Raw genomic sequence first — 11,674 nt, forward strand, 5'->3', positions numbered from 1 at the left:
TCCTGTACACCAAACCCCTCAAGGGCTTGCGACAAAGTTTGAATGCCGCCGGGCACTTCGACTCATCATTGAAGCAAATGCCGATGCTTGGGCACGCTAGCGGGGAGCTAAGTAGCGACGCTGTACCAATGCAGTCGAGCTATATGCTTGTCCTGCGGCTATACGCCCTTTAGACAGCGTTCTGGGATGTCAAGTCGACACCAATCCGGCAACATACTTTGTCACCAGCCCTCCCCCATACCCAGTCGTCATATAATCCTCGAGTCAAAGCTGTAAATACATCTCCCACACCTCACCACCCCAGCAGCGCCCTCCATCTCGATCACACACCCACAGTCCGGACACTCTCTCACCTTCCCAGCCCGCTTCAACTCCTCAATAACCTTCTCGTCAAACCTCACCTCCACCAACCTCCTCATAGTCCCCTTCGCATACTCCTCACACGTCTTCCCAGCATGCCAGGGCACATCACACGTCGCACAGCTCAAGGCCTTGCATTCCTTGCAGGTGAACAAATTCAACGGCACCGGCCACCCCTCCCCAACAGTTTGCGGCGCCACATGCTTCTGCCCCGAGTCGCAAAGTGGATTAAGACACCACCGCCAATCTGGATTCTTATCCTTGAAAATCCGGTCTGAAATCTCCCAGATCCGGACCTGGTGTGAGGAGCCTTTTTTGATGTCTGCGCGGGGACAGATCTCTTCGAGGCAGTCTGGGTGGGGACAGCGGAGGAGGGTGCGGTATTGGGTGGTGATGGAGGTGGTGATCCAAGTGTTGAGGCAGGGGCGGCAGATTTGCGGGTTGTGTTGGCAGAGTTTGGTTGGTGAGGTTCGAGGGAAGGAGGTTGTTGGTAGGTCTTCGAGGCAGGTTATGCAGAGTTTGGTTTTGGGTTTGGTTCTCTGAGGCAGGGGTATGTTGGTGGAGGAGAACGACGCGGAGGTGTAAGCGCGGTTTCTGGTGGACACCATGGTGGTGTCGTGAGGGTGTCTGTGGTGCGACCTGTTGTTGAAGAATCGTGGAGTGTGCAAAAGGGTAGTTACTCGCGACTACCGATGGTAAGACATAAGGCGGCTATGCATCTTCAAAGTGTTGTTTGTTCATACGTTGCAGCATGCACGAAAGGTGTGAGACGTTCTATGAGGTGGAAAGTGTAAAGTCCGAGACACACATGTGAGGCCGCACGGACCACCTTGGCTGCGACAAGAAGTTCGCCAACATGAGGAGACTAACTACAGTCGTACAGTTACAGACCGCTCAAGTATTAAAAGCTATTCACGTCAATTCACCGGGAAAGCTTTACGGCATGCGGGGCCAGCTTTGTTCAATCCATGTGCTTCCTTTACACGCTGAACGCGGTCAACAAGCCAAGCTCGCTTTGTCCTTGCCATCGAGCTTCATATCGTACAACCCTGTCGCAGTAATCTGTGGTACCGGTTGGCTTAATCGAGTTTCGGACAGGTCTACTCCATTTGCATCGTCTCACCGCCATCCTCGGTCTGATCAGGCGGCATAACGTCGACATCGTGAAGTGGGATGCGTAAACCGACAGCTACTCGATCATACTACGCTTGCGTGGCTGGTCGACGACATAACGGTACTCGCGTCCCTTATTCCCCTCAACGCAGCAGCGATCGCTTCGGGTTCTCTTCCAGTGCAAACACCTGGCGACCTGGTCTTGCACCGACTTGTCAGAAATCGATGTGGTCTTGCTTGCTGCGACTCTGTGTTTCCTTGTGACGTGGATCATGCTGCAACTCCCAACGCGTCAGGAAGTCGGTGAACTTGAGTAAGATCGCGGAGCCGCGGCGAATGTTGGCTCCGTCACCCTCCTGACCAAGATCAGAGGTATCTGCCATAGAGACGTCCACCTGAGAAGCGGAGCTGACGTTGGGAGTTTGAGCTGTTGGTGCAGCGCCAGTGCTCTGTGGAGTAGGATGCTTGCCTGTTGATCGATGACCTGGGCTGATCATCTTTTCTGGTCCATGGGCAGGTTGCGACGCTTGAACGTCATCCATGTCGGTGTCGACATCAACAGTAGCGGGCAGCGGCGCCATACTGTGAGCGGTGACTAGCACGGAGGCGCCGAACGTGTCGTCATCCGTCTCCATGTCGTCAGGTAGCTGCTGTGTCGCGTTTACCGCCTCCTCATCCACTTCCATGTCCGTACTGACCTCGGCGAACGATGAAGAGCGTGGCTCGACAGCTGCTGATGATAGCGTCCCCACGATCGGACGCTGATCTGCTTTCGAGATACGGCCGTGCTGAACATAGATCTTGACTGACGGACTGAAGTCATGCTTGCCGGTAGTGTGTGGCGATGGTGACGCTGGTTCAGTTTGGACCATCTCGACTTCCTTCGGCTGCTCTACGGCCACTGGTGTAGGCAATGCATGACCACTGCCTACATTGACAGGGTCTGAAGCGGAGTTGGCGCCTTTTGAAGCCGGGTCCTTCGCGACAACCTCTGGAAGATGCGGTGCTGCGTTGACAGTTGAAATCGGGATGTTAGGGCGAGTCGAAGGGCTGTTTTGTGCCCGGAAGGTGCTCTGGGCCGCGTGAGTTGTGCTACTGTTGTTTGGCATTGGCGGATAAGTAGCACTGCTGGGATCATCCGGTGGGCCGTCCGTGGTGATCGGCTGCTCCAGATGCTGCTCAGACTTGTTGCCGCTGTCAACGTTGCCGCTGCTGCTGGGGGCTCGCAAGAATGGGGATGCAGACTCGCCATCCTGGACGATCTCCTGGTCTACTTGTATCTCTGGACTGCCGACAAAGCTGGGCGCCCGATCTTCAGGTTGGAGGGTCTCGGCTTCGCCTGGCTGATTTGCAGTCGAGGTATTCACGTCCGCTTCAGGCAGCGAGGGGCCTTCTGCACTCGTCGGGACCAACGACAATTCTGGCGGGATAGTGATGTCGGAGCCATGTGCCTTTCTGGTAGGACCGTTCTTGATTGCATCCAAATCGGCATAAGAATCGGCGAAACTAGGCTCAGCCATGTTCAAAGCTCCGAACTTCTGACCGAGACGCTCCATTTCAGCTTCCAACGGGGTAAGTTTTGGCTCAGGCCGCTCAGTAATGATAATGAAGTCGTCGTCGTCGTCATCGTCCTCTTCCTCGCCCCCTGCTCCATCCACTGCTTCCTGGTTGGCGGCAACCTTGTCATCGCCTTTGTCCTGTGAGCGTGCATCTTCGGTTGTCGCTTCATCACCAGCTGGCGAGTCGACCTTCACACTCTGCTCTTGTGGCGACTCGTCAGTATAGTTGGAGGTGCCTGGGGTGTTCAGTGAAGTCGCACTGCCCAACTCCCCGCCACTAACTGCTTCGACCCCTGCAGTGCCAGTATCTGCTTCGGAGTCAGATGTCGAGTTGTCGGACACAGTCTGCTCGTTGACAGGAGAGATCGGTGTTACCTCTCTCCACTTCTGGCCAACTCGCACTTCGTTGTAGTCATAGATCACAGCCTCAGCATCTCCGCAGTAGATTGAGATGGCGACATCCAGACCACCACGCTCCGCCTCCACATTCTTCCTGGCACGTCTGATATCGCTCGGCAATGCCCCGTTGACGTCGCGATTGGTGGTGTTCTGAGTCTTGTGGCGCAGAAAGATTGCTGTTGCAACCGCTTGGCTGCGATGAATGTGCTTGAGGCTGAGGTGCTTGGTATCTCGTAAGAAGGTCAAGATAGCTAGACCTAGCTCAAGCTCCCAGTCAGTAGGCTTGAGCTGAGCCCATTGTCGGTTTGATGGATTGCGCTCGAAGTTGCTCAAGGTCAAGCGCTTGCGCTTCTTGCCGGGCTGTCGCTCGTAGGGGCGTTGAGCCGGGGGAATAATCTCTTCCGCCTTGCAGTCATATTCTTGTTCGAGTGCTGCAATAACTTCTGGCATGGTGGTCAACTGTAGTGCGTCTCCTGTGCATTCTGTCAGTCATACTTCATCGGATGGACATCGATGAGCGGAGTTTCTCGATGCTGTCAGGTATGACCGAGCGCATGAGGTAGTCTCGACCTCGGTCGGAGACAGCCATGTGATTTCGAGTCGTGTGCTCGGGTAGCGATCCATGATACATACCGCCAAACGAAGCTTTGCTTGAATCCATCGTGTGGGCGCTCATGCCGAATGCGACCGGATGTTGACGCAATTGCTGATGCGGCAAGCAGAAGACATGCGACCGGATGTTGACGCAATTGCTGATGCGGCAAGCAGAAGACATGCGACAAGGGAAGAAATGATGTTGTTGTGAGAATTCGTACAGTTGACCTAATTTCGGATGGGAAAAGGCAGACCCTCTTTCCGTCGCGTGAGTCGAAAGTCGCACATGACAGACAGTTCATTCACCGCAAAGTGGGACGGTGACGTACGGTTCCTGCCCGCACGGCGCGAAGTTATAAAACTCTCGGTCTGCTTGCAAACTTTCCTCTTCCTCTTTTCACACATCGACTGCTTGATGGCAAGTGTGCAGCGTGTCAGTAGCGTCTTAGCGAAACCGCTCATACCCAACATCAAGTCAAGTCCATCTCACGCTCTTCTGCTTTCTTCACAGCCTACCTGCTCACACAAGCAGCCGCTCGGGGTCTTTTTCCTTCGATGCGACTGCGTGAGGCAGGGTGTTCAATGGGCTTCTTAAGCTTTTCCCCGAACGGGCAATGGGATGACACTGATTGAGATCAGTGTTGCTCTGAGATCAGTAACACCGGCTGCGCGGGCAACGGTCCCGGATGTCTGATCTCGTGAAGGAGTAGAAGAGACGCGACTATCAGTACTTGGCCCCGACGGCTCAAAGTCATCGAGGCTGACTCGAGGCAGGGCGGCTCTGCGGGGGCTGTCTGCGCCTCGAATGCTGAAGTCGCAGCTGTTGACAGGTCCATCCACCCGGTGATGCAAATCGCTGGAGATGGGCATGCAATAGTTGTGAGTGCGCCAAGAAATGCTCAGAACCGCTGTGAGCATTTCCCGTCCGGCTCTTTCAGAGAGGCATGTTCGGTTTTGTGTCGATCAGTCCATCGACCCAGGCCCGTGCTTCTGGAGATGGAATCACGACACCAGCAAACACATTTTTTCATCAGTCTTTGGCAGAATGCCGGGTGCTGGGGAAGATCAGCAATGCTTGCTGAACAGTAGGTCGCCTTTCCTCGTGCCGGTCCTTCTTCAAATCTCCTCATCAGTTCACACTTCGCCGTCTCTCGATACTTGTTCAAAGTCTCCTGTCTTCAGTTCACACTTCATCACTCTCTGGCGATGCTTCGTCTCGGTCTCGCGTTACTGTCCCGCCCTCGAGGACGTGACGACTGACGTGCATCCTCATCATCTCGGCTGTCCACTTACCACAAAGATGATACATACATCTAACTGTCTTCAGCTGCCGCCAGCCGTCGGGATTTGGATCAAGGCAGAGCTCGCGATGGCGGTCTATCGCGGTGTTTCCTTTCGTGACCGAGCCGTTGTAGGCCAGCACATCTACACATCCTCATACTGTCCACAGGATCACACTGTCCACGATCATTTTCGGTCACACGTATGGAGCGTTTCGTGTCTCGCTGTCATCTCGCGTGCCAAAGGGAACATGAAGAGGTGAGGTGCAGAGGTACGCTAGCGATCCCTGCAAACGAAGATTTACACAAGGCGAAGTACATGTTCGATCGACTGCCCACTTCAGCTGAAGCAGACCTGCAACGCACATGCCAATGCAAATCCAAATGCAGCTCCTCGGCCTGGCGCATTGCATCGCCTAGCAGAACGAGCTGCAGGAAGGACCGACGAAGAGGACGCCTGCGCCACAAGTCTTCTGGCAAGAGGATCGAGTGCCACGATCGGTCTGCCAACACACGTCCCGGGTGGTGGTACAACGGTCGCTAGCTCCCTCGCACGAGAGAAGAGGACGTGGCTGTTTCGCGAAAAGAGATGGGAAAGATGGGAAAGACGGGTCAACAGCCACAATGACGCAGGCCCAGCTGCAGTGAAACAGGGAACAGAGGCACAACTTGTTGAATTTGAGTTCGACGACAAGAGAAGCGCCACGAAGCGTTGGAAGCGGTGGGCGCAGGAAATTAAGCTTGTATATCTGGCTGTCGCTGGCGCGTGATGACGGTGGTAACTTCCATACCGCGGCCCATTGCTCTGGGCTAGTGCGAACAGTTGACCACGGCCAAGTATTGCTTCTTGCCCTCTCCCTTTGTTGATTTCCTGGAGCTCGCGCTGTACAGTAGCTTTCCTTCTGCTGCGCTGCACACTTCTCCCACCTGCATCCATGATCATATTCGACAGCATGGATAACGCGGGCAACATGGCTGCGCACCTGGTCGCACGCCAATCGGTATGCAAGCACCTGTGCGCAGTAAATGGATTGACATTCTGACGCGTACGCAGAACCAAGGGAGCAACCAAAATGCCCAGGGCTCATCAGTATCGGGCATGGTATCCACCTTGATCCCGGTGCTTCTTATCTCCATCGTCATCTTCCTGGTCTTCTTGATCTTTCGAAGGAAGTTCGACCGAGTGTACCAACCGCGCTCGTATCTTGGCTCTCTGCGCAACTGGCAGCGCTCTCCCAAACAAACAACCGGCACTTTGGGATGGCGGAAAGAGTTCAGCGAGCTCAAGGACGAATTCGTCCTCGGGCATTCAACAATCGATAACTACCTCTGGCTAAGATTCTTCAAGATGCTGACCATGATGTGCCTGGTCGGATGCTTCATCACCTGGCCAATTCTGTTCCCCGTCAACGCAACAGGTTCCAACAACGATGCGACAGGCCTTGATATCCTGTCATTCAGTCACATCAACCCAGGACCACGATACTTTGCGCAGGCCATTGTCGCATGGCTTTTCCTCGGATGGGTCATGTTCATGATCACACGCGAATCGAAGTTCTTCGTCCGCCTGAGCCAGCGATACTATCTTTCGCCTTACCAGCGAAGCCGCATTTCAACCAGGACTCTCCTCTTCACCAACGTACCAGAGGCTGCCCGCAACGAAGAGCATTTGCGAAGCCAGTATGCAGGTGTGAAGGCAGTCTGGCTGGTCAATGTGCCACTGGATCTTGCCGAGAAGGTCGACGATCGTGACACGGCTGCCAACAAGCTCGAGACTGGCGAGATCAAAATGATCAAGAACCACTACAAGAGACAGCTGAAACTGGAGAAGAAGAATAAGACCAGCGAGCGAGTGAACCCAGAGGCTGGTGCTCGCGTTGAGGTACGTTACTGCGGGGCACCAGACATCAGGCAGTCGCTCAGACTATAGTGGAGCGTGCGAGATATGCGCTGTACGACGCGCTTTCTCCACCATGTGCATCACAGTCTGAGACACTGCGACTTGGCTTGAGTATAGCTAACACCTTTCTGTCTGTAGGTGCACAAGAAGGATATCCCAACACACCGCCTGCCAAAGCTCAAATTCCTGCCCATCGGCAAGAAGGTTGAGACCATCGACTGGAGTCGCGGAGAATTGCGTCGTCTGGTACCAGAGATCACGACAGAGCAGCGCGGACTGGTCAACAATAACAAATCCGAGGCCCAGGCTGCATGCTTCATCGAATTCGATACTGTTCAGTCTGCTCATGCAGCTTGGATGCAGGCGTCCAACATGGGCCGCAAAGAGAAGGCAAAGTCGATGGCCAAGATGACTCCGAAGGAGAACGGACCAGAACCCCAGGATGTTATCTGGAAGAACATTATCAAGCCATTGTGGAAGACCAAACTGTTCAGCACCCTCGGCACGGCTTTCGTCTGGTTCCTGTGCATCTTCTGGACCATCCCAGTCGCAGTTATCGGTGCCATCTCCAATATCACCTATCTCACCAACAAAGTGCCATTCCTCAGCTTCATCCTCGACATTCCACCAGTCGTCCGCGGTGTGGTTACTGGACTGCTTCCCGTCATCCTGCTTGCAGTCCTCATGGCCTTGGTACCGATAATTCTCACCGTTATCGCAAAGCTCTTCGAGCCGACTCAGGGCGCTGTTCAGATGAAGGTCCAGGGATGGTACTTTCCATTCCAGGTCATCCAAGTCTTCCTCATCACCACGTTCTCCTCTGGAGCTGCTGCAGTCGTGACCCAGATCATCAATGACCCCACTACCGCGCCGACACTGCTGGCTGAGAACCTGCCCAAGGCCTCCAACTTCTACATCTCGTACTTCATACTGTTCGGACTCCAATCGGCTGCGCTGCAGCTTCTCAACGTAGTGCCCCTTCTGTTCGTCCTGGTCCTGGGCAAGATTCTGGACACGACACCAAGGAAGATGTACAATCGCTATGTCAACCTTGCTGGACTTGGATGGGGATCGCTTTATCCCAAGTTCACCAACTTGGGTGTCATTGGTAAGGCATGCTCTGTGATACTGTCTTGAGCACTGCTAAGGTTTGCTGCTAGCACTTTCGTACTCCTGCATCTCGCCATTGATTCTGGGCTTCGCTACAGTCGGTTTCTTCCTGCTGTACCTTGCTTTCCGATACAGCGCCCTCTTCACTCTCGGCACGACTGTATCGACCAGGGGCCAATCCTACGCTCGTGCCATGAAGCAGCTTACCGTCGGTATCTATCTGTCGGAAATTTGCTTGATCGGCCTGTTCGCCATTGGCATTGCTGAGAGCCGAGTATCGATTGGACCCATGATAATGATGATCATCTTCCTCGTTCTTACGATCTTATGGCAGATCTGGCTAGGTACGTTTCTAAAGGATACCAAACATCGAGCAGTGACTTGGACTATGGATGACCGCGCCGCGTACGATGCGCTCCGTGTCCATCACAGTCTTACACACTGCCACGTGTTTCTCGAGTATAGCTAACACCCTTCTGTCTGTAGGTCGCTCCCTAAAGAAGATGGAGAACGAGTCGGTGGAGGACAACATCGCGCCATCGGCGATCACTGGCGACATCCGCGATAGCAGCGATGCGGAGAAGGCTCCAGGATCTGTTGATGAGACTCGTCCCGCTGGACTTGGTAACAATCAAGATCACCTTGCGAAAGACGGCTACGACCAGGCACAGTCAGAAACGGCAGATGCTGGCCACGAGCAACTGCGCCAGACTCCAACTGGCAAAGTGGGACTCATGGCTCGCATCAAGGGCTACTTTAACCACGAGGTACGTTATCGAAGGTTCTCAGGCAGTGGCTTAGACCACAGTGGAGCGTGCGAGACATGCGCTGCTGCACGAAACGCATGCTCCACTACCCACACCACAGTCTGAGACACTACCACGTGCTTCTCGAGCATGGCTAACACCCTTCTGCTTGTAGGCCGGCGCTTCCAACGCCATCCAATTTGTGTCGCCGCATCTCAGCACTCCTGTTCGAGCTTACACTCAAAAGGAGCACGATGAGGCATACCTCCACCCAGCTATCATCTCTGAATGCCCCGTCATCTGGATCGCGAGAGACAAGTATGGCATTTCGAGGCAGGAGATTGCTGCCTCTAAGGAAGACGGCTACATCATGACTGATGAAGGTGCTGAGTTCAACGAGAAGGGCAAGATTGAGTGGAAGCAGGATGACTTGAAGCAGGCGCCTATCCGGGAGGATGAACCAGCTTATTAAAGCAGTGTAGTGCTAGTGCTAAACGTAATGTGCGTAACGCAAGTATGAGACATGCTTGAAGGTTATTCACACCAGGGCACGTTCTTTGGCTTGACGGTGATGTGGACGACAAGTCGTTGTGCGCCGAGAACAGATAGTGTTCCGCGCTCTTGTTATGACGGGAAAGAGCAGTCTGGCATGCTGTGATGCTGATAGTCGATGCTCGATACTAGCATGACATTGTCAGTGGTCCGTTATGCTCTGCACTGCCTCGCGTTTCGTTGTGGAGCGCTAAACGCGAGAATCGCACGAACTTTGGTTGCCGAGGTTCTGCAATGGTCGCTTCCTTCCACGCCAGCAACACAACAACTTTTCCTGCCTGACCACATGCATTACTCAACATCACTTCTGCTCGTCAGCTGACACGTCGAATTCGAATGGTTGGCAACCTGAGCATTGCCCACACGTCTTCGACCAGGAGATGCCTGAGACTCCGAGAGCCTTCACGACCCTCCCACCTGTCTCGCACATTCTCTTCATTCCTATGCTACCTAGCACGAGATCTGCATGCAGCTGATGTGCCTCGTTCATGCTTACGGGGGAGTCGTCGAAATCCAAAGGTGACCACCTGCCGGTCCAGCCGATCAATCGTTGTTATGGTGTTTTGTAATCTTCGCCATGACTTCGTCGGAGCCTCGTTGCCCGAATGGCTGATTACCAAGAAGGCACCTCAGTGCTATATCGCGCGCGATCTATTCGGCCTCCCTACATGTATGTTGCCCACCAACTTCTCTGGGCACTGAAATACACATCACTCCGAAAGGTCCACTCTGGATACTTCCCGATGAGGCCAAGATTCCGATCACCAGCTGCATGTTGCTGGTCCATACTGCTTAAGATCCACGCACCTTTGTGCGCTTTGTAGATCGCGTCGCAGTGGTTACTCAACACTTGCTAGACAGTGTCGAGAGAAATCACCTCGCCAGCATGCGGCGGAAGGCTGCCAAGACACAAGATGCATTTCGCGAGAGCGCACGGTCTGGATTGTCGATTGAGGGTCACCAGAGTGACTTATCACCTCCTGCCTACGTGCCAGCGGCTGTAGAGTCTGCACTGTGACGCTGCTACGGAGCTTCGACGCATCAAGACAGTCACTCTTCACCTTGCTCGCCAGCAGACAATTCGCCGAAGTTAGTAAGCCAATCATACCTTCTGGATCCTGGCCAGAACTACGACTTTTCGAAAGTCAATCGCAGAGGTCATGCCATCGAAGCCGTGCTGAACTCTGTCCCGTCGTACACTACTAAACAGAGTCCGCTGACACCCACACATTAACGTTGGCAATTCAGCGCTTGAAGACTACTCCTGTGGCTCTTCGGCGTCAGCTGGCTTCAGTCATGAGGCAGCATCCACGGTCTTCATGCTATGCGAGTCGGGCGGCCGCTGTTTTGCAGCTTGACCAAGGAGACTGGATGCATCTGAGACGAGAAGAGCTGGAAAAGATCATTCAGAGGCAAGACTCCGAGGAGCGGATGATCGAGGAGACAGCATCCGCTCGGGCACGAATGGAGCAGGAGGCTGGAGACAGGAAGCCGTTGGCTGGACTGGCTGCAATCCAAAAGGCCGGCAAGATGCTCGCGACTGTCCTGAAGATCAAAGCTTTCCACGCCGATGTCGGTGCAGCTCCAGGCACTCACGGAGCTGGCTGAGTTCGTCCAGCAACAACACCTAATCAACCCTAGATTCTTGGGATAGGCTCAAGTCTGGAATGACAAGCTTCCATATGTGCAAGGCTTTCTAAGAATTGCTGGCGTCAGCTTTTCGGCCGAGAAACTGGTCCGACGCTCGACCACCTCGCTCACAGCGGCAAGGCAAGGGATCGGCAGGCCTCAGCGACGGTGGCGGTCGGCACATCGAGTGCATGCAGTAAAGTGATGAGATGCGAGATGTATCAAGACGCACTGCAGGACTATGAAACTTCAACACTGCCGTCTATACTTGGATACACGCCAAGGAAGTGGGGCCGATCCACTTAACTTCACCTGGTCCTTTGCTACCAGATCTTCCAACAGCAACATTGTTCTACAGATACTCTCGACAGCCTGACAACGTCTTTCCCGTGATTGCTCGTCGGACAACTGGTTGCAGCCGACTGGACAAGC

At 54.1% G+C, this 11,674-nt stretch overlaps 4 protein-coding genes across 4 annotated transcripts; 2 read left to right on the forward strand and 2 right to left on the reverse strand.

Annotated features, from left to right (window-relative positions):
• Positions 1 to 248: 248 nt before the first annotated feature.
• CLAFUR5_06335 (uncharacterized protein) lies at positions 249 to 1,590 on the reverse strand (the record flags this gene model as incomplete). Its single annotated transcript, XM_047905483.1, has 2 exons — positions 249 to 899; positions 1,567 to 1,590. The coding sequence occupies 2 exons, from the start codon at positions 1,588 to 1,590 to the stop codon at positions 249 to 251; spliced, it is 675 nt and encodes a 224-aa protein (XP_047762134.1).
• Positions 1,591 to 1,688: 98 nt separating this feature from the next.
• On the reverse strand, positions 1,689 to 4,107 carry CLAFUR5_06336 (uncharacterized protein; the record flags this gene model as incomplete). The annotated part of the gene is made up of 2 exons (XM_047905484.1): positions 1,689 to 3,904; positions 4,065 to 4,107. The coding sequence occupies 2 exons, from the start codon at positions 4,105 to 4,107 to the stop codon at positions 1,689 to 1,691; spliced, it is 2,259 nt and encodes a 752-aa protein (XP_047762131.1).
• A 2,133-nt stretch (positions 4,108 to 6,240) lies between these two features.
• CLAFUR5_06337 (uncharacterized protein) lies at positions 6,241 to 9,533 on the forward strand (the record flags this gene model as incomplete). The annotated part of the gene is made up of 6 exons (XM_047905485.1): positions 6,241 to 6,306; positions 6,360 to 7,187; positions 7,344 to 8,313; positions 8,366 to 8,659; positions 8,802 to 9,082; positions 9,237 to 9,533. 6 exons carry the CDS (start codon positions 6,241 to 6,243, stop codon positions 9,531 to 9,533), a joined length of 2,736 nt encoding a protein of 911 aa, XP_047762132.1.
• A 1,376-nt stretch (positions 9,534 to 10,909) lies between these two features.
• Positions 10,910 to 11,221, forward strand: CLAFUR5_06338 (uncharacterized protein; the record flags this gene model as incomplete). Its single annotated transcript, XM_047905486.1, has 1 exon — positions 10,910 to 11,221. One exon carries the CDS (start codon positions 10,910 to 10,912, stop codon positions 11,219 to 11,221), a length of 312 nt encoding a protein of 103 aa, XP_047762125.1.
• Positions 11,222 to 11,674: the final 453 nt, after the last annotated feature.

The sequence above is a fragment of the Fulvia fulva genome, chromosome 5, assembly GCF_020509005.1.
Source record: "Fulvia fulva chromosome 5, complete sequence".
Taxonomy (NCBI): domain Eukaryota; kingdom Fungi; phylum Ascomycota; class Dothideomycetes; order Mycosphaerellales; family Mycosphaerellaceae; genus Fulvia; species Fulvia fulva.